We start from the raw sequence: 21,384 nt of genomic DNA on the forward strand, positions 1-21,384 counted from the left end.
GCCAGGCCGTTGAGGGCCACGATTCACCTAGGCTCTTTGGATCGAAGACCCTTGGGGGGCCTGCTCAGCATTGCCCCGAGCCCCTTGTGTCACAGGGAGGGACCCTACGGAGGGAGGTGGCTTTGGGTGCTCCCCTTGATTGCCCCCACCCCGATGTCCGCTGGCTCCCTCCTCCCTGCCGTGGCCCCGCCGCTGAGAGGCATCCGAGGTGAACTTTGCAAATGTTCCTGCTTGTGGCTTAACAAGGGGGCCGAGCGCACGTCCCTCTCCCCAGTTCTTCAGCATCCGTCCATTGCTGGTTTCCATAGAAACGGGCTAGCGAGCGCAAGCCAGAGAGAAGGCATTTAAATGAGGGAACATGAGGAAGCGGCTGTTAGCGAGCAGTCCCCACGGACGGCGCAGGAGCTAAACAGCTTGTGAGCCTCCGAGCTCAGCTTCCCTCTGCTCCCCGACATGCTGTAAAAGGAGTCAACATGGCCCCTCGCTCTGCGTCCGGGAGGGGAGGGGAGCCCTGTCTGAACGCGGCGGGCAGGTCTAATGGCAAAGGGGCAGCTTCTGCCCAGGGCCAGGCAGTGCCTGGGGTCGGTGGCGGGTGAGACTCGGGGCCGCCAGCATCCTTTCCCCACAGCCTCAACCTTAACTCCGTGCAAATGCAGCGTCTCGCAAGGGAAGCGCCGCTGTTGGGCTGAAGCTGATGGTTTGCCCAGGCCAGCAGCCCTACCTCCCACTGCACACCCAGTTTTACGATGCCCCTCAGCCTGGCCCCCCAGCCGTGCCGGCCCTCCATGCTCTGCCAGTGCCCTGCAGGATGCTGAATGCACCTTTCCCGGCGGTGTTGCACCCACCCCTGGGGGACAGGAGCCTGTCTCCATCACCCCTTCTCCTCCCCATCTGCAGGCGGGCCCGGTTCAAGCGCTCCAACAGCGTGACGGCCGGCGTGCAGGCGGACCTGGAGCTGGAGGGCTTTGCCGGCCTCGCCGTGGCCACGGAGGACAAAGCGTTGCAGTTTGGACGGCCCTTCCAGCGGCACTCGTCGGAGCCTGAGTCCACCCGGCAGTACGCGGTGTACAAGACAGTGCACACTCAGGGCCAGTGGGCCTACCGCGAGGACTACCAGATGCAGTACGACACTGTGGAGGTGCCCCGGCGGGACTCCTGGATCGACAGGGGCTCCCGCAGCCTCCCCGACTCCGGCAGAGCTTCCCCCTGCCACCGGGACGGAGAGTGGTTCATTAAGCTGCTGCAGGCGGAGGTGGAGAAGATGGAGGGCTGGTGCCAGCAGATGGAGCGGGAGGCTGAGGACTACGACCTACCAGAGGAGAGTGAGTCCCGGCGAGGTGGGGGGGGGGTGGGCAGTATCCAAGGATTTCCCCCAGGCTGTGGGGCCAGTCTTGGCTGGGCCGGCATCACCCAGCTGGGGCTGTCCTGGAAGCACCAGCAAAGCTATGCAGCCGGATGCGCCTGGTATGTTCCCCGCGGGAGCTGAGCCCACAGCCCATGTGTGCTTAGTGCCAGCCAGCTCACAGAGGGATCAGGGGGTTGGGCTCTGGCCCTGCTAGGGGTGATGGGGTGGAGAAGGGCATGCAGTTGGGCTTCATTAGTCTCCTTCTTGCCTCCTTGCCCTTTGCTGCCAGGTCCAAGCCGCGGCACTGGTGTGGCACCTGCCAATGGCACCCAAGGAATCCTGGCTGCCTGATGTCCAGCCATCCTCTCTGCAGAGGACAAAGCCCTGGTGCTGGCCAGCAGCTCACAGGAGATACAGGGCAGGAACCCCCCTCTGCACAGGCCTGAGGGCTGGCTGGTGTGAGTGGGTGTGCCTCCCTGGGAGGCCTTGGAGCTGAGACAGCCCCTTTGCAGCTTGTCTGGCCATTGTAGGGTCCCCCCTGGAAGCCAGTTCTCCAAGGGCTTGATCTGATCTGGATTCCAGTGACCCAAGTGATCAGCTGTCACCACCTCCACTGGGAGAGCAAGGGTGCTCTCCTAAGGCTCTTGCGCTTGTTAAGAGCCAACAGACCCTTGCCCAGATGGAAGATGGGGTTTTCCTGTCTGTGCATCCCCATACACACATAGTCCCCCTGCTCTCTCTCTCCTTGTTGCATGTTGAGCAGTAGAGAACAGGGGTCTATCACTTTGAGGGTCTTCCAGGGAGGGGCAAGCCTAGCTGTCTGGGAGGTTGGGGTTGGTCTGAGCTGCTCCCCTCCAGCACACCCAGATAGCTCGAAGGGTGGAGCTGATGGCTGGTCAATAATGCCTCAGCTCTTCCAGTCTACTCCCAAACAAGAGCCCTAACTTGAGTTCTCTCTGGGTGTCCTGCCAGTTCTGGAGAAGATCCGGAGTGCGGTGGGCAGTGCCCAGCTCCTGATGTCCCAGAAGGTGCAGCAGTTCTACCGACTTTGCCAGCAGAACATGGTGAGTGCATCTTCCCCCTCGCCCACCTAGCAGATGGCAGGGCCTGGTGGCACGGCGGAGCTCCAAGGGGCACGAGCAACGCAGCAGCTGGAGGTGGGCATACCTCACCTGGCTTTATTTCCAGCTGGTCCCATTTGAAGGCACACTCCATCACAAGTCTCCTCCCTTAAGGTGGGGAAAACCGGGCTAGGAATCCCACAAGTCTAGGAAATGAACCGTTCTTTCTGGCAGTGATTTGGGCACGGCTGGAAATAAACAGGCTGCCCCGTTTTAATTAGGAAGCAATAGCAATTTCCAAATGCTTCCCCATGCTGGTGACTGCTTTGGACTCTAGAGTAAAGACCCGGCCTGGTTTGCTTGAAGCATTTTATGTCAGCCACAGGGAGCCAAAGGGGCACGTTTTAATGCAGTCGGTAAAGGTCAGACAGCCCAGCGCTAGTGCTTAGCAGCTTGCCTTGGGCAGCAAAGTGATGGAAAGTCTGTGAGCCTTCTGTGTCCTCTGGGATGTGTGGAAATAATCTGCCTGTCTAGTGATGCATCCCCTTTCTCCCCTTCTGCAAGGACCCTAACGCGTTCCCTGTGCCCACCTTCCAAGACCTGGCTGGATTCTGGGACCTCCTGCAGCTCTCCATTGAGGACGTCAGCATGAAGTTTGCAGAACTTCTGCAGCTCAAGGCCAACGGGTGGAAGATCATTGAGGCCAAGGTAGGGAGACAGGGCTGTAAGTGCCTGTCGGCTGGGGTTGGCCGGGTGCAGCTGGGGGGTCCAGGGCTGTTCTTTCACATTGCCACGACCTGTTTACGGAGGACACAGAGGACTGGTGGAGGCTGGTTCCTTCCTCTCTTGGCAGAAGGCCGGAAGGTTTGCTGGGAGAGAAGAGGAGGGAACTGAATCTGCCCAGTTGGGTTTAGAGGGCCTGCCCACCTTTGCCTCCAGTCTCCAATGTGTGTTGGATCCAGCAAATGCAGAGCAGCAGGGAAAGAGGGTCAGCTCCCATCCCCAACAGGGAAAGAGGGTCAGCTCCTATCCCATCCCCAACAGAAGTGGGTCTGGCTGGAACCCGTGCGGAGCTGAGGGGAACCATGTGGTCCTAGGACATCTCAGCTGTTTCCATATTCAGGCGGGTGAGCTCTGACTATTGCAGATCCAGTGCAGTGGTGAGTGGGTGTAAACTCTGCAGGGGCTTTGCAGAGGTCTCTGCTGCCCTACAGGGAGAAGGGGCCAGGCTGTGATGAGCCTTGGATGTGGGTGTAGGTCTCAGCAGAGATCAAACTCCTCCCTCCTTCCACCTCCCAATACATTTGTTTTGGAGGGGGGTTGGGTGCTGGGATCTGGTGTGGCTATCCAGGCTTAGGGCAGAGCCAGATGGCGAGTGAGAGAGGGAGAGACCATGCCTGCCTGCCCCGAGCCCTGCCTGCAGCCGGAGCTGGCGCAGCCCCGGAGGAGCTGTTCTGCAAAGTGCCTCCCCCTTGGCAGCCTGAGACGGAGCACTGCAGTGCTCAGCTGGAAGCTGCTCTTATGCATGTCCCGCCCTAGAGCGCATCTCTTGCATTTCATGAGCATGAAAGGGGAGACCGTGGGTGCGTGGAGAGATTTGTGATCGTGGCTGCCGGCTGCTCTCTCCCTGCACGCGTCTGCTCTGGAGCTGCGACCGCTGAGATATGCTGGGCACAACCGAGGGGCATTGTTGTGAATGCTTAAGGAAGAAAGAACCCGAAGGAAGAGGCCTCTTCTCTCCGCTGTGTTTTAAGTGGCTCTGCAGAGTGTCTCCTGCTTGCTGTTATCTCCAAAGGGGCAGGCACACACCCGCAGAGATGCTTGCCCTGTGTGCAGGCCCCGGCAGAGTAAAATCCACTTACCTCAACCCCTCGTGGTTCTGCTGCCCTCCAGGCTGATGCATTCCCCAGGGGAATGCTCTCAAGGTCGAGCTTCATTGCCATCCCTGTCTTGGGTGGGCAAGGCGGCCCTAGTGCTTGGTGCAAGAGCAGAGCATTTCAGTCAGGTGCGGCAGGTGCCGGGCTAGACCCCAGCTACTATCAACCCTGTGGGAGTGATCAGTGATGGGTGTGAGCTGGCACAGGACCTGCCCCATGTTCTCTCTATAGACTCTTCTGCAGTGTGTGAGCTCACAGCTGTGTGTGCAGACATGCACACACCTGTCTGGGTGCCACCAGCCTTGGGAGGTGTGTGTATGCCCAATGTCCAGATGTGCAAGTGTGCCTCTATGTCTAGCTGAGCTCACCTGCCTATGCAGAGGCTTGTGCATATGATGTGTGCAGGCTAAGGTGTACAGATGTGCAAGCATCCACATTTAGCTGAGCTCACCCATGCACATAGAGACATGCTCATATGAATGTGCACTCACAGATGTGTGCACATGTGTGCGGTCATAGAGTCATAGAAAATGAGGGTTGGAAGGGCCCTCAGGAGGTCATCGAGCCAACCCCCTGCTCAAAGCAGGACCATCCCCAACTAAATCACACAGTCTTCTGCGCATGGACACGAGCGCATGCGAATAGGTGAGCACACCCAGCTTCCCCATGCAGTCCCAGCCACTCTTTTCCTTGGTCCAGATGACCCGCCTCAGCGGCAGGCCCTTCCTGCTGTCGCCCTGAATGTTTCTAACCTCTCTCTTTGTCTGTGCAGGAGGAGAAGAAGGTCCCTCCCCCCATACCAAAGAAGCCCCCGCGCTCCAAGGTGCACCCGGTGAAGGAGCGCTCCCTGGACTCCGTGGACCGGCAGAGGCAGGAAGCCAGGAAGAGGCTCCTGGCAGCCAAACGAGCCGCCTCCTTCCGCCAGAACTCGGCCACGGAGAGCGCAGACAGTATCGAGATCTACATCCCGGAGGCCCAGACCAGGCTGTGAAGGGAGCCCTGGCTTTTCTACCTGGACTGTACAGAGAGAGTCCATAGCTCACTGTGATCGCCAGGGCCCGGGCCGTGGGGGGTCCCCCCGCCCCCTCGGGGCAGCTCCCGGCCCACTCACAGCTTCTCTAGTCTCTGTCTTATACGATTCATGGATCCGACGGCGAATGAACACACCCCTGGTCCTGTCCCATTCCCTCCACCTGCCCGCATGCCTCTCCCAGCCTCCCCGCGCAGGGCAGGCCTTTCCTTCCTCCCTTGCCCCCTGAAACCTCCTCTGCCTTCCTTGGGGCCTCTTTGGAGCTCTTCCTCCTCTCACTTCCCTTCTGCCCTCTCTCCAGCCAGTTCCCTTCTGTCCATCCTCTCTTGGGAGGCCTGTCGCCTCCTTTCAGAGCTTACCACCCCACTCCGCACCAGCCCCTTCCTCACAGCCCCTTCTTGTCCCACTTTTTCCATTAAAGGAAAAGAAGGGCCCCCCCGCCCCCAAGATGGGGCAGCTGTGGGCAGGTGCCGCCAGCATCCTCTTCCCCACAGCCTCAACCTTAACTCAGTGCAAATGCAGCGTCTTGCAAGGGAAGCGCCGCTGTGCTCCATGCCACACCGGAGCCTGTGCCAAAGCCACCCTTCCCTGCGGGCCAGCGGGCCAGCTTCTCAGGCTGGCGGGAGGCGCCAGGACGTGGCGAGCACAAGGGGCAGCCCCGGTTTGTTCCCACCCCTGCCTCTCGCTTGGACACCTCGGGGAGGGCTCGTTGCCCCATATACATATATAAATATAATCCAAGGAATAAAACAAAGCAGACACACAACCGCCGCTGTGTTCCTGCTGGTGAGACTGGAATCAGATCAGCAGGAAATCCGAGACAGCAGAAAACCAGCCCCCTGCTTTCTTCTCACATCTTTCATCACTAGGAATAGGCTCTTCTTCCTTCCTTCCTTTTTCTTCTTTCTTTCTTGCTTTCTTTCTTTCTTTCTCTTCCTGTGAAAACGGCGACCAGGACTGCAGCTGGGATGTGCCCGCTGGCTGCAGGAGGCAAGGAGAAGGTCAAACTTAACTAGTCACTTTATGTTCCACACGTCTTTGATCTCCTCTGGTCGCTGGCTTGACTAGATTTTCTCAGGAGGGCAAGGTTTGGGAGGAGGGAGAAGACAATGCCCCCTCCCCTCCAAAGACAACTCTATGGAGAGGAGAGGAGGAGGAGGAGGAGAGTCTGGGCATGGCTGCCAGAAGCTGATGCCTCTGAGGTTGGTTTTGGTTCTGGGTTTCTCCTGCTGTTTTTAGCGCTTCACTTTAGACTTTCCATAGATCCAGGCCAGACTTTCCAGGGGAGCAGCCCGGGGTTACTGAGTGCTGGCTGTGGCCTGTCTCCTGCAGGGGTCAGGGCCTGTCCGCACCCAGGGGCTGGGCGGGGGGAGAGAGGGGCGAGCGTGCCATTGCCAAACCACGGGAAGGTGCGCTGCCTGAGCTGGGTCCTGTAGCTGTGGTGGGCCGTTGTTGCAGAGCGTGGGCCGGTCCCCCTGACCTGCCAGCTGCACAGAAGGGGACCGGGGGAAAGCCCTTGATGGTGATGGGGCTGGAAGCAGGACTGGCCTGTTTGCAAGGCAGAGGGGGTGCTCGATGGGTGCCTGTGAGAGTGAATCTGTTCCCAGGGTTTTCAACCTCAGGGGTCCGGTGTGCCCTGTCCTTCCCCCAGCACCGAGTGGGGAGAAGCCTGGGGAGGTAGCAAGGTGGAGCAGGGCCTGACAAAATCTCCCAGTCCTGTGGGCACCACCTCTTGGCCACACACGTGATCCTCATGCTCCTCATTTCAAGGCACGTGGGAGGGCTCATCCAGCCAGGCTGTGATGGTGCTGAGCTTGCTGGGCCCTGGGTGCCCAGCATTGAATGAAGCCTTGAACTGACTGCAACCCACAGGGACTATTTGCCATGCCCTGGGAGGGAGCAGTTTGAACTCCAGCCAAGCCCAGTTTCTTGCCCTCCTTCCCTCAGGATCACCCCTGCACAGCCACTGGTGGGCTGCCCGGCCTGCTGGCATGGCCAGTGCCTCCACTTCGCTCTGCCCGTCCGCCGCGGAGCTCACGTTTCACCTGCTCGCTCCTACTCCGGGGGCTTACCCCAGCTCCCCCAGCTCCCCAGGCAGGGACCCTTGTTGCCAGCCACATGCCTTACCGAGCAGTGCAATGATGCCCTCTACCGACCGCTGCGTTGGCACACACCGAGCCCAGCAGTCAATCCCCAGGACCTCACTCAGCTCTGCTTGAGTAAGACCGGGGAAGGCTTGCAGGCTTGGACCTCCAGGCTCTACCGGGTCATAATGCCTGTAGGCAGTGACTCTTGGTCCCCGCCTTCCCCTCTCGGTCCCTGGGAGCATGACGCGGGAAAGCAAGGCCATGGCAGAGGGTGCTGGAGGTTGCTGTGGCAGAAGCATCCCGTCTGCAGGCCTGCAACCTGCCTGGCTGTGGTTCTCCATGCCGGGCTGTATGGTGGGGGAAATGCTGCCATCCTGAACCAGTAGCACCTGGCTCCTGCCTTTTGCCAATCTAAATAAGGGGCTTTGGGGAAGGACAGTGGAGCACACAGGCCCCTGGTGGGTTCAGCCCACTGATCATGGCTGTGGGCATTTATACAGCACTCGTACCTGCTCCCTTAATGGCTCTGGGTAACAGCACTGTCCTGAGCCAAGGGGCTGTAACCTCTCAGCTCCCCATCACAGGAGACAGGCTTGAGGCAAGGGTCTGCTCTTGCCCAGGTGAAAGCCTGCTCATGAGGGGTGGATGTGGGCAGCATGGACGGGCCCCATCCTCCAGGGCCTGGCAGAGGTGGCACTTTCATGTGCGGTGCCGTAAAGGAGATGGCCCTCTTGGCACAGTTGCTGCGGTAGCTTGCAGGGCTCTGCTAGCAATGCCCTTGCCCCAGGCAGTGTGTCACGCTGCCCAGGGTGGAGGAGCAGAGCATGGGGGAGCTTGGTCAGCCCTTGCACCATGGCCTCCTCATGGGCAGGGCTCCAGGGCTGCCTGGGCACCTTCTCCGCAGGGCGGGTACGGGCCGATCAGCCCTGCTAAGCGAAGGCTTGTGGGAGACAAGGCACAAACCCAGAGGGACTCAGTAGCAGGCTGGGTCTGGAGATCAAAGTGATCTCAGGAGCCTGCTCATGGTGCTTCTCGTCGGTCCCCGTCCCTGACCCTTCCCACCCCACATGAGGCCCAGGCTGTGCCATCAGAGGCAGCGCCTTCAAGGCTGGCTCTGCAGCGGGGGAGAAGCGATCGTGCCCCCCGGCCCCCTCATGCAGGAGGTGATCTGCCCTGGGACAGCGGGTCTGCTACATCCACAATGAGGGCTCCAGGGGAAAACTCAGTGCTGCCTTCTCATGTCGCCCCTGCTTCAAACTGGGGAGCTCCCTGCACTGTGAAACATTTTGGGGGGGACTTTTGTCCCTCTTTTCCTCACCCCCCTGATTATACAAGCCCCAGCTTCCTTCCTGCCGAACTATCCTGGAGGGGCCCTGCTGCCAGCAGCGGCAGGGGATAAAAGCCCCCGGCTCCTGCAGCAAGGGAAGCAGCAGTGTCACCTAGGCTGGGTGTTCATGGGGCAGGAACTGGCTTTTCAGGAGTGTGCAGCACCTAGCACTACTGGGGGGTGGGGGGGGAACCACTGTAACACAAATAATGCACTTCGGTCCAACAGGACTTGCTGCCTGAGGCCCGCTGGGATACCTCCATGCAGCATGTGGCGCCGGTGGGACGTGCAGAGAGGTGGGGGCGATCGCGGCTCTAGTGGCTTGTCCAGCCAGGGGTGGGGGGGGGGTTGGGGGGGTGCATGTAATGCTGCCAAGAAAGAAGGGTCTGGCGCTCAAACCTCCCTGCGGGCTGTTATCTACCTGTCTGGCTGTTAAAGAGCCATATTGTGGCCTCCAACGACTCAGTTAACGTCACTGCAGGGACGGGCGAGGGAGAAGTTTATCGAATAGTTCGGCGTAAGATCCACCTGCCAGGGAGAGCCAAGGCAGCCAATTCTGTGTGCAGCAGCCAGTCCCTTTCAACGCCACTGTTACGATCCCAGCCAGGAAAGCAACAGGCAGTCAACAGAGCGCTTCACCTCTTCCCTGCCTCCATCCAACTTAGTTCTTAGCAATGTGCCTGGAAGAGGAAGCCCTTCCACCTGTCAGTTCTATACGACAATACTGTACAGTGACCGTGCCATGTGGTTCCATTTTTATTGTAACAAACTTAACCGTAATGTAATAAAGACGACTCTTTGATTACTCCAGGCCCGGCATGAGGCTCCTCGTCAACAGGGGAGGCAGCCGGCGCTACTCTCACCTTTGAGCTCTGCATCCTGTGTCTCATTGATCGTCTGATTTCGGGGCACGGCAGGGGTCAGGGGCGTGTTGCAGTCCGGCGGGAGCAAAGCAGCTGTTGGCTATGTCGGGGAAGGTGCAGAATCACCCGTGCCTCTCCTGGCCGAGGGGACTGCAAGGTCGGGGTCTGGGTTGAATCCAGTGCTTACCAGTCAGCTTCTCAAAGCAGCTGGGCTGGGCCCAGGATATTCTGGCTGAGTCTGGAAGTGGGGCCCTGCCAACATGTCCGAGTCACTCCCTGGGCCGAGCTGGGTTGGAAGGCTGAGAACAGGTCTGGAGCGGCAGTGGCCCTGCGGGTCAGGGTGCAAGGGGATCGACAGAACTGGTGCTTATACCCACCTCCCCTTCACCCACCTCCCCAGGGGGAGAGCTGGATGAGGGGCAACAAGGCGTGTGCGTAGCCTGGGGCTTGGCTCTTGCCTGCACATTCCTCGCGTGGGGGTATCTCCATGATTACAGCCCTTTGAAGGTCTGGCGTTAACCCTGACTGGGTAGCTCTCCCTGGGCTGTCTAGTAGCCCTGACTGCATGGGGCCGTCTAAAGAGCTGTCTTTGCTAGTAGTGGAGTCAGAGGAAGGTTCTGGACCCGTCTGGAGACCCCTCCTCACGTCAGCTCCCTGCAGGGACAGTCCCCCTGTGTTGTCTCCTAGGGTGCTTGGCTGTTTGCAGGCAGTGCTGCCAGGCTGCCCAGAGCAGAGCTTTGATGCACTGAGCCTGGCACTGGCACCTGGCTGGAGAGGAGCTGGTGTGGGATGCTCCCACCGCCTCAGCAGCACTGGGAGGGCCAGAAAAGGAGTCAAGGACCTGTCCTGGAGCAGTCAGTGTCTGCCTGCCTGTCCTTCTCCCAGCCGCCTGCCTTCTGCAGCTTTGCTTTGGGCCAAGCCCCAGCGCAGTGTGGCTCAAACTTGCGACTAGCAGCAGTCCAGATGGCTTCCCCACCCCCCAGGGAGGCCGTTTTTGGCTGGTTTATTTCCACCTGCGCCCTGAGCAAGGAGAGGGGTAGGAAATCCCATTCCAAGGGGAGTGGATGGAGGTGTCAGGCTTTGCAGACTCCCTCACAGAGGGAAGGAAGAAGGAAGCATCTCAGCAGGTATCAGAGACAGAGAGAGGGAGCGGAGTAGGGGCACCCTTGTGTGCATGTGTCCCTGCAGGGGCTGATGCCCCAGAGTGCCCATTGCAGTGCTTCTCAACCTTTCTAGACTCAGACTGGAATTAATAAGGTCATCTACCCTGGGGTCTCTTGACAACCTTTTATAGAAGCAGGGCGTGGGCTGCTGTGGTTCCCCTTGCTTTCCCTGCAGCAGGTTCGGGTTATATCTGTGTTGTGTCACGGTCATCTTATGTAGAGTGTGTAGAAGATAAATTGTGTAGGATGGTTTGGACAGGCCTGATCCTGCCTGGGGCAGGGGTTGGGCTAGCTGTGATCTCTGGAGGTCCCTGCCAGCCCGACTTCTCCACCATGGATAAGGCCATTCATGAATGAGGTGATAGCACTATGACCTGGGCAACACCAGGTCCTCACTTTCGCTCCCCTCTTGACTATGGGGAATATACTGGAGCTCTTCTCAGGGAGCTCAGGAAGGCCACAGCAGGTTGGATCCAGTCTCTTTGAGATCTATCTGATCTATTTGAGATCTGTCCTCTTTGAGATCCGTGCTGAGATCTATTGGAATCGCATGGAAGATCTGATGTGCTTTGAACCCAGCGAAAATCAGATTTGAAGCCCCCTCAAGTCCTGCCCGGCCCACTCAGGGCACTAACCACCAGCGTTGCCAAGTCTTAAATATGAAGTTATCATACTGGAAGCTCAAAATCACTGTATTTTCTGAAAAACCGTCGTACACTTAAAAAAATATGCAACTAAGCATGCAAATACATCTTCTTATTTACTTTATATCGCTCACTGGAACTTGCCAGTGAGTGAGTGAGGACACTAGCAGCAAAGGCAAAAGGTGGTTAAAACTCCCTGAGAGGGACTTAGCTGCCTCAGAAATTATCCATTCACATATATATACAATAGCTATCTATCTACATATATATGTGTGTGTGTATACATACATATATATGCACACAAATATATATATATATGTGGCGTTTCATTTAAATCATGGGGAAATGTTCATTGGAGCTTTTTGGGCTTTTACACACACACACACTCTCTCTTTCTCTCTGGGTGTTTTATTTAAACCTCAGAGAATCTCTTTATTTTAACCGAAAACTGGGGACTTTTTGAACCCTAGGGCACCAGGATCCCTGCCCGTGCCCCACCCCCCTGGAGCCCCCAGGCCGTGCCGCTACGGCCCTCCAGGCCTGAGCCGCCCGCGCTGCCCGGCAGGGGGCGCGCGGCGTGAGGCGCTGCCCGCTTCGGCCGCTCTTGCCCGGCGTGTCCTCGGCGGCGGCGGCGGCCAATCCAATCAGCGGGGCGCACCCGGAAGCGCGGGGGGTGCGGAGCCGCACGTGGGTGCCCCCCGCCCGCCGCCATGTGGCCGCTGCTGTGGGCCACGCTGCGCACCTATGCGCCCTACGTGACGTTCCCCGTGGCCCTCGTGGTGGGCGCCGTGGGCTACCACGTGGAGCAGCTGCTGCGCGGGCCGCAGCCGCCGGCCGCCGACGACGAGCGCAGCATCGCGGAGCGGCGGGAGGAGCGGGCGCTGCGCGAGATGCCGGCCCACGACCCCACGTGCGTCCGCAGCCTCAAGGACCGGCTCGAGTTCGCCCCGCGCGCCGTGCTCGACCGCAACCGCCCGGGGGGCGCCTAGGCCCGCCCGCGCCGCTGCCAGGAGGGGCCGAGCCGGACTGAACTCCTGTGAGAGCCTGGGGATAGCCCTGCCCCCTCCCCCCCGCCCGGGCTGGGGAGGAGCGACGCTGGGCACACGGCTCTTGCGCTTATTTAATCTGAAGGGGATAAGATTTGGGGTGGGGGGTCGATAGCAGCCTTCAGCTCCCTGCAGGGCTTGAAAGAGGAGGGTGCAGGGCTGCTCTCAGTGGCGGCAGGTGACGGAAGGAGCAATGGGCTCGTTGTTGGATATTAGGACGAGTTTTTAGGCGACCCAGAGAGGCGGTGGGATCTCTCTTTGTGGAGGCTTTTAAGACCCACCTAAACAAGGCCCTTGGCTGGGATGATGTAGATGGGGCTGGTCCTGCTCTGCGCAGGGGGGTGCGCTAGATGTGAGCTTCCGAGGTCCCTTCCCACCCACGTCTCCTGTGTTGCATGTGGGAGGCAACGACTGGGCGGGGGGTCGGCCTGCGAGACACCGCGGCGAGGGGGAGGAGGGCCCGGTGGGTCTCTGTGTCTGCTTCGTCCGGCCGTGGGTCCAGGGGTTGCTGCACGGAGAGCCTGGCTGCAAGGGCCGGGCTTAAATTCGTCCTCCCGGTCAAGGGCGCAGTGGGTGGGGGTGGCCTGGAAGTGACGCTGCCCCCAGTGAATGTCCTTGGCGGAGGAACGTGACTCAGCTGTCTCCCTCCTCCAGGGCTTGTTGTCACCAGGCTCGGGGCTTTGGGGTGGCTCAGGGGAGGATGGCTGCATGCAAGCCTGGCCTGGGGGTTCGGGCTCTTCTTGTGTCTTGCCCCAAACATCCTGAGCATGTCTGGGCCTCGCTGTTCGGCTGAAGGCCGTGGTGCTGTGAGGGGATACCCTGAAGATTGTGGCCTAGTTGGGTATCGGGCTTTCCCAGGAACTGTTTTTCCCACCCCCTCCCCACAACCAGCAGCTGCTTTGAACAGTGGTCAGCCTCAGCCCTTTCTCCGTCCCTTTCTTATCTGGGAGGGGAACATCTTCCCAACAGCAGGGAAGCTGTTTTGTATGATTGGGATGGGGGGTCCTACCCTGCCAAGCTGACCCCCCTGGGGTAGCTTGGAGCAGTCGAACCCAAATCCAGGGAGTGCAAATGCTTGAAATCCAGGCACCAACCCTCTGGCCCTGCCAGGGCGCTTGCAGGGGATGCTGAGGCAGGGCTGCCATCAAGTGGCGGTGAGGGGCATCCTTTTCCGAAGGAGAGGGGTCAGCGGCCGCAGTAAAGGGCTGGTTTAGGAAGAAGCACAGAGTGCTGCCTTTCTGCACAACAGCTAGGAACTGCAGCCTTCCCTTTTTTCCAGGTCCAGGATTGAGGCTTTGAGCCTTTTGCCTGTCATCCCCAGGCTCCCTGTATGCAGAAATGCAGCTGCGTCTGGAGAGGGAGGTCATTCCCTTCTGGTCTGCGCACAATCTCTGCTCAACAGCTGGGACACGGGACGTTTTACTCCAAGGCTGGTGGACCCCCATCGCCCTTGCAGAGGGCCTGTAATAGCCACACCGCATGGATTCAGCCTCACAACTCAAGGATCTCACTCCTCCAGCAGAAGAGACGCCGCTCAGTTTCTCTGCCCAGGAGGATCTGCCTTGACTGCTGGCCTAGTTGGCAGAAGTGCTGAGGCCTGCATCTCCCGCTGAAATTAAAGGGTATGCATGTGGAAAATGGGTCGGTGTGTGTGTGTTTGGATCAGGCACAGGGCTGCACGTGTGGGTGGCTCTCCAGTAGACGTATGGCTGGGGAAGGCTGTTCCCTGGAGCCTGGTCCATTTGGAGGAGCAGCGAGGTGGCTGAGGCAGGACTGTTTCCCGGTGGATGGTGCTTGTGGGCTGGGGCACAGAGTCTGCTCGAAGCTCAACCTAAGAACGCAGCTGGCACTACAACCCTCTGGGGTCTGAAGCATGTGCTTGCTGTGGTGTTTTGAAGGAACTCCCTGAAGTGCTTGCTGGAGGCTGGCTGTGAGCAGAAGCCTTGGCACCAGCCACTCCAAAGGGGAGAGCCTCGAGCTGTCCTGGGAGGAAGCTCTCAGTGTCAAGGGCTGCGATGATGCGATCTGCCTGGGAGGAGGAGGAGGGGATCTGGCCCTCTGAGGACACTCCCAGCAAAGGATGTGGAATCTGGTGTGGCCTCCCTTGGGTGCTGGGGGCTGGCACCAGCTGTGGACTTGGCTTAAAACATCTGCGCGTGAGCCTGGCTGTTGTGGGCAGAGGGGAGGCTCCTCTGCTGCAGCCTTATCTTATCTCTGTCTCTCTGGACCTTGACTTCTTCTCCAGCACGTGACTTTGGGCTGGGATTCAGACCTGGGTTCACTTCCCCGCTCCACCATGGACCTGCTGGTTGACCTTAGCCAGGCATTTTGCCTCTCAGTGCCTCAGTTTCCCTCATCCATGGGAAAGAGGGTGCATCACCGGCCTCTTGTCTTTACAAGAGGAAAAGTACCAGATGGGAGCTGGGGGTGAGGAGAAATGGGTCATGAGCTGCAAGAGAGGGAAGGGAATGGGCTGGGTTTGGGATGAGCTTCCTTTTGCTTGACCAGCTTGGGGTATAAGCTGTAGTAGGACATGACCCTGCTCTTGCTAACGGCTGCACGTGGGTCCAGACTGGCAGAACTGTGGCTTCTGATAGCTGTTGAGACCAAGTCACCGAATGCCCCAGGGGCTGCGAGCTGGCCGTGGTACAGCTGCTAATGTTTCCTTGCTCCTGGAGCCTTCCCTTAATGCTGGCCTGGCCATCCTCCCGCCTGGCTGGAGGCAGCCGTGCTGTCCCGCAGCACGTGAGGCCCCAAGGTCAGCAGCCAGTTCAGCGCTCTGCCTTGCGCCAGCCCCATTTCCTTGAGCGCCGTGGGGTGAGAGGTCACCCCGGTTCCCACAGATGTTCTGTGGTAATGGCTGAGGGAGCAGCCAGCCAGAGCATGGAGCCTGTGCTTGACAGCTTTATTAGCAGCCCTCGCTGGCTGTGTTTATCTGCTGCACTTGCTTGTGCATTGCTCCCGCATGGGGCTGTAATAGCGCTTTGGCCTTCAGCACTCAAGTCTGGGTGCTTTATGAGCCCTCCCATCCCCTGCCCCCTCCCAGGTTTTAATGGAGGAAGGGAGACTGAGGCACAGGGCGCAACAGTAATGTACCCATAGTTGTGCAGCAAGCCATTGGTAGCACAGAGCGGGGACTGCAAATCCTGCTCCTGGCTTTGGACCCGCAGCTTTTTGTGGGTGCAAGGCTCGCGTCTCTTCGTGCCCTGCTGCGCCGCCAGCACCTCCTGTGTAAGCAGCTCAAGCCCTCAGATGATGGGGGTGCCTGCCATGGCAGAGCTGCGTGGCACCTTGCTGGGCCCTGCGTTTCCTCAGGCTTCTCTCTGCTGTTGCCTCGTGGCCCCTGCCATCCCCTGGTCTGTGGGGGAGCTAACTCTCCAGGCTTGTCTTTAATGGGAGCAGTTTGCCCTGGGCCCAGCCCAGCAAGGGGCCTGATCTACAGCCTTTGGGCCTTCTCCTTGTGCTGAAATGGAGGGCATGAGGCTAACTGGTGCCTGCTGAGGCTCAGGTCCTGTGTCCTAGTCTCTCTGGGGGACTCCCAACTTGGGGCCAGAGGCAGTTGTCATCACTGGCTGCTCCTTCTCAGACCAGGGCTCCAGGATTGACATATGCCCTGGCCCTGTGGTCCTGCCCCCTGAAGAGATGAAGGGGATGGGGGTGCCCTTTCCTTGTCCCCTGGCAGTGACACCAAGTGACTAATCGCCTCCTTACAGTAGCAGTTATATTCGTGACAACCAAAGCACTACAGAGAACCACTTGTCCTAAAACAGACTACGTGCCTGCTTAGCTCCTTGGGCATCTTACTGCCTTAAGCAGGGAGCTCCCAGTTGGTTAAACACTGCTGTAGACCCTCTGCCCTGGGATCTCTGCCGTCTGGCTAGCAGAGGTGGTTCCTGTAAGCCTCAGAGCATTTCTCCCGAAACCCTGAAGCAGGAAAAAAACGTCTTTCAGCACCCCAGGCTCCTTTTGTTCGCTCTGTTTCCTGAAGACCGAGGGGTTCTCTAAACTGCTGAGAGCCTGTTGTTTCCCAGCATTGGCTACTCAGACTTGCATCTTGTTGGAGACAGGATCCTCGCTATTGGCCTCTTCCCCCATTGTCTTGCAGTCACCCCCTGAGTATTTGTGCAGAGGGGCCATTGTGTTGCTTCTCAGACTTTCTCTGAAGCTTCAACAATAGATCAGTACTGGGAAGTCTTATAGTCCCGTATCCAAACATTGAGCGTCTCTGATCAGATTGCATGTGCGGTTCAGGACCAAACGGCGCGGTGCTCTTGGGGCACTGTGCAGCCATTCTGCCTCGGCTGCACCCCACGTGCGTTAATGCAGCAATCTGTTCAAGCGGTTCGTGGGCCAGGCAGGTATCACCTGCATGTTACATGGGGAAACTGAGGCACAGAGTAGAGAAGTGACTTGGCCCCAGGACGGCTGTGACAGAGATGACTCTCCTGAGCTCCCCTTTCAAAAACACCCTTCCTCCCATTGAATCCCAACAATGCCCTGAACAATTGGGGATTGTCTGGGGGAGATTATTCAGCGAACCCACTCGGGGGAGGGGAAGTGAGCGCTGGGCAGTGACTAATGGGAAATAAAAAGGGAAATGGGGGTCGAATGAGCTGGATTTTTTTGCTCTACATTTGCTGGATCTTGCCTTTCCACCTGCCTCCCTCCTCCACTGCAGGGCTGCTATGTGGACAATCGGTTATGCTGTCATCACACTGCTCCGTTAGGGCAGCTGGGCCAGGCTGCTAGGCCCTTTTGGAAGGGCTTCAGAGGACGTTTCCAGCAGCAGAGGCCACGGCTGAGGCCTCAGATCTGCATGGCAGCCCTGAAGCAGCAGCCCGAAATACCAGGGGTGGAAAGGGGAGTGTGAGCTGCAGCCTGGTTCCCTTCCAGCTTCTGGTGGTAGGAGTTTCCCTGTCTCTCGGGGGAAGCCCGTCGCAGAAAGGATCTCCTGTTGCTGTTGGGATCAAGTCCTGTTGCTGTTGAAGTGCAGCCACCCCTGGGCTGGTTGAAATGTTACTGCAATGGCTAGCTTTGTCCCTTCATGAGCATCAGAGACATGGGCATAAGGAGGCAATGGCTGTGAGGGGCTTTTTGCTCCTCTGATGGCAGCCGCCTGCATTATTTATCAGCCTGGCTGCTGTCCTGCACATGTTGCTGGGGCTGGGGCTGATAAGGCTTGAGAGGCCTCTTCTCTGTAACCCACAGCAAACCTTTTCAGCTTGCTTTGCAGAGCTGCTGCTGAGTCCTGTGGCGAAGTCCACTACCTGCCTGCCTGAGAAACTGGCTCAAGTGGCACAGCGGGCCTGTGCTGGCTTGGTGCTGACCCCTGCCTTGTCCCAGGTCTCAGTGCACCCGAGGACAGGATCCTGGGACCTTGCCCTGGCAAACTGAAGTGCCAGCAGCTGTGGGGTAAGCAGCTGGGCTGGTTGCGAGGCCCGGGGCTGGGATGCAGCGTGTTCCCCACTGAGATGCGCGAGTGGCTTCCTCTCACCACAGGTGCTGTAGGTCAGCTGTAGCAGCAGGGGTCTGCTGGAGTCCCTGAGCTCGGCTCCACTTTGCAGCGCGTCTTTCCAGGACTTCCACAAAGGCAGGGCAGGCTAATTACATCAGCCTTACAGAGGGGAAAGCTGAAGGCTTTGTCGGATGTTACACTTTGCACATGTTAAGTGCACTTATGACATGAGTCTGTGTGTTCAAGCAGTAAAATGTACTACGTGTGCTCATATGGCAAAGTTAGGACGTTTTGTGGGAGGAGTGTCGCATTAACTAGCCCACATTCTGCTATCATCTGACTGCTCTAAAGAGATAAAAGGAGCAATTTGTGATCCCAGGTCTGGGGCTGCTGATTGTTGGGCCCAGCCCTAGGACTGCACCAGAGTCTCAAACTGGCTCTGATCGTAGGATCCAGCACTTCTGTCAGGCTTGGCTCCCCGGGCCTCCATCCACCCTGGGTGCCAGAGTCCAGGCTTAGCAGAACTCCCTGTGAGGCTTGTGGGTTGGGAGATTTGTAGTAATAATTACTGAAAGACTGCACAGAGTGGGTTCTGGCTTTTAACGTGGCATGCTAATGCTTACTACAGTTTCAGTAAGCCACCAAGACAAGGCCCTGAGGTGCAGCTGGGGGCAGTCACTTGCCCCACCTCACTCCCCTTCGGTCAGTGCCGTGGCCGAGAGCAGCAGGCGGGTAAGCTGGGGCTGGTGGCCCCGACGGTAGCAGCCTGTGGGGTTGTTTATTGGGGCAGTTGGCAAACCTGTTTCTGCCCCCACACCCAGTGCCCTTCACTCTGTATATGTGGCGTGTGCTTGGCCATGAAACTGCCCCCTTGCTAAAGCACCTGCTTGCACTTCTATAGTTTCGTAGATGTAGGGTTGGAAGGGACCTATTAGATCATTGAATCTGACCCCCTGCCCTGGGCAGGAATGAGTGCTGGGGTCAGATGACCTCAGCCAGGTGTCCAATCTCCTTTTAAACACCTCCGGGGAAGGGAAAAACACCATCTCCCTTAGAAGCATAGTCCATATTTTAGCAACCCTCATTGTAAAGAATTTTTTCCTGATGTCCAGTCTGAATTTGCTTTCTTCCAGTTTGTGGCCATTATTTCTAGTTACGTCGATGGGCGCCCTGGTAAACACTGCATCCCCTATTTCTCGCTGCCTCCCATGGATGAGTTTGTAGGCGGGCATGAGATCACCTCTCCACCTCCTCTTGCGGAGGCTGAAGAGGTTCAGGTCTCCCGATCGGTCCACATAAGGTTTTTTCTGTAGGCCTTTAACCAGATGAGTGGCCCTCCTCTGAACCCTCTCCAAGCCATCCACATCCCTTCTGAAGTGCGGTGCCCAAAACTGGACGCAGCTCTCCAGCTGCGGCTTCACCAACGCCGCATAGAGGGGAAGCATCACCTCCCTGCACCTGTTCATGATGCACCTACTTATGCAAGAAAGGGTGTGGGTAGCTTTACTTACTACCACGTTACACTGGTGACTCATGTTCATTTTGGACATCTCCAAGATCCCTGTCCGCAGTTGCTACTTAGAGCAGTGCCTCCCCGGCTGTAGGAGTGTTGATGTTTCTTCCTCCCCAGGTGCAACACATGACACTTATCCTTGTTAAACTGCATCCTGTTGTGTTTGGCCCATTTTCCCAACCTGTCCAAATCAGCCTGAATTCGATCCCTGCCGTCTAGTTTGTGTCCCTCCCCACATAGTTTGGTGTTAGAAAACTTGGACAGGGTGCTTTCTACTCCCTCGTCCAAGTCACTAGTGAAGATAGTGAATAGTACAGGTCCCAGGACAGGCCTTGCGGGACTCTGCTGCCTACAGTTCTCCAGGCAGAAACCAACCTGTCCACCACCACTCTCTGGGTGCGTCCTATGACCCAATTTTCTACCCACTGGACTGTGTAATAATCTACATTGCAACTGCTTATTTATAAGAATTGGGTGTGACGCTGTGTCAAAAGCCTTATTAAAATCTAAGTAAATAGCATCTACCTCTATTCCTTCATCCAAGCATTTTGTGACCTGGTCATAAAATGCAACCAGGTTAGTCAGGCAGGATCTGCCTGCTATGAACCCATGCTGATTGCCCCTTAGCATCATTTTACCCGTTGGTCCCCCACAGGTGTGATCCTTAACAATTTTCTCAAAGGTCTTGCCATGGATAGAGGTGAGACTAACCAGCCTGTAGTTACCCGGTTCCTCCTTCCTCCCCTTCTTGAAAATAGGGACCACGCTGGCCCATTTCCAATCTTCCAGGACCTGTCCTGAGCAACATGAGTGCTCAAACAGTTGTGCCAGCGGCTCCGCTATGACCTCAGCCAATTCCCAAAGTACCCTAGGATGCAGATCATCAGGACCTGTTGACTTAAATACATTCAACTCCTCCAGGTGCCCCTTTACTAGGTCAGCACAAACTGGGTGGGTTGGTATCTATACTGGGCTCACCTAAGGTCCCAATGGGATGCGTATTTGTATTCGTGTCCAGGAACACAGATGCAAAGAAATCATTTAGAAGCTCCGCTTTGGCCATCCTATCTGTTACCAGTTGCCCTAGTTCATCCTGAAGGGGCCCTAAGTTACCCTGCGCCTTCTTTTTGCTTCCTTAATGACTTTTTGTTATCCTTAACTTTTGCTGCCAGCCTAAGCTCCATTTCCACATTGGCTTTCCTCAGTGCTTCCCTGCAAGCTCGAGCCAAGCAGGTGCACTCTCCTTGGTGGCAGCCCCCTGCTTCCACAGCCTGTAGGCATCTTTTTTTGCCTCCAGGCTCTCTTGGATTCCCCTGCTTCAGCAAGAGGGTTTCTTTGCTTGTTTGCCCCCTTTTATAAGTACCGGGATGGTCCTTTTCTGTGCCTGTAGGATTAGTCCCTTGAGAAATGCCCACTCTTCCTGGACTTTGTTCATTGCCCCTAGTTTGCTGTTTCTGCTGAGCGTTCAATCCACACGCCTCAGATGCAGGTGGCTGGATGGGGGTGCTTGGATCAGGCAGCTGTTTTTGGAGGCAGGGTGGAGGGGAGTGAATAGTGGAGCTGGTGCTGATAGTGCTGGGTGACGCAGCCTGGTCCCAGCAGGGCATACGAGGCCCCCTCCTCTGATGGAGTGGCACTTCATCCCTCTGCAGAGACAACCAGGGACATCAGACATCTGCCTCTGGGCTCCTTATAGCCATGTGCTCTTTGCTGCTAGGTTGGGCGCAGCCCCCTTTCTCCCTGACTGTCAGCAGCTGTTGCTGAGATGAAGGCATCAGCTGGCCCGGGCACACCTGGCTCAGATGTTGCCTGCACCCCTGCAAGGCCAGGCTTTGGTCATAGCACACATATGGTGGGGGAAGTCCTGTGAGATCATAGCCAGGCCCCTGGCCAGCAATAGGACTGGAGATCTCTTCCCCACATGCAGGATGCAGCTGATGGCAAGGGGCCTGGCTGCAGTGTGGTGCTGAGCA

The 21,384-nt window shown here is 57.7% G+C and overlaps 2 protein-coding genes and 1 long non-coding RNA gene across 4 annotated transcripts in view; all 3 read left to right on the top strand.

Annotated features, from left to right (window-relative positions):
- Positions 1–9,589, top strand: part of DLGAP3 (DLG associated protein 3) — a 42,276-nt gene extending 32,687 nt beyond the window's left edge. For both annotated transcript variants that reach the window (XM_019547762.1, XM_019547763.1), the window contains exons 8-11: positions 898–1,322; positions 2,318–2,409; positions 2,971–3,114; positions 5,056–9,589. In XM_019547762.1, the coding sequence (XP_019403307.1) occupies positions 898–1,322; positions 2,318–2,409; positions 2,971–3,114; positions 5,056–5,274 (880 nt within the window). In that variant the 3' untranslated portion in view covers positions 5,275–9,589. The remainder of the gene's footprint in view (positions 1–897; positions 1,323–2,317; positions 2,410–2,970; positions 3,115–5,055) is intronic.
- Positions 9,590–12,037: 2,448 nt separating this feature from the next.
- Positions 12,038–14,083, top strand: SMIM12 (small integral membrane protein 12). The gene is made up of 2 exons (XM_019547769.1): positions 12,038–12,433; positions 13,723–14,083. The coding sequence occupies exon 1, from the start codon at positions 12,108–12,110 to the stop codon at positions 12,384–12,386; it is 279 nt and encodes a 92-aa protein (XP_019403314.1). The 5' UTR covers positions 12,038–12,107; the 3' UTR covers positions 12,387–12,433; positions 13,723–14,083.
- An 898-nt stretch (positions 14,084–14,981) lies between these two features.
- LOC109318476 lies at positions 14,982–18,169 on the top strand. The gene is made up of 2 exons (XR_002103259.1): positions 14,982–17,855; positions 17,943–18,169. It is a non-coding gene; the product is annotated as an uncharacterized LOC109318476 (long non-coding RNA).
- Positions 18,170–21,384: the final 3,215 nt, after the last annotated feature.

The sequence above is a fragment of the Crocodylus porosus genome, unplaced genomic scaffold (assembly GCF_001723895.1).
Source record: "Crocodylus porosus isolate Cpor-Errol unplaced genomic scaffold, CroPor_comp1, whole genome shotgun sequence".
NCBI classification, from domain to species: domain Eukaryota; kingdom Metazoa; phylum Chordata; order Crocodylia; family Crocodylidae; genus Crocodylus; species Crocodylus porosus.

Bases quoted from the DNA above. Each gene is read 5' to 3' on its own strand.
- SMIM12 (XM_019547769.1), top strand. From the start codon at position 12,108: ATGTGGCCGCTGCTGTGGGCCACGCTGCGCACCTATGCGCCCTACGTG.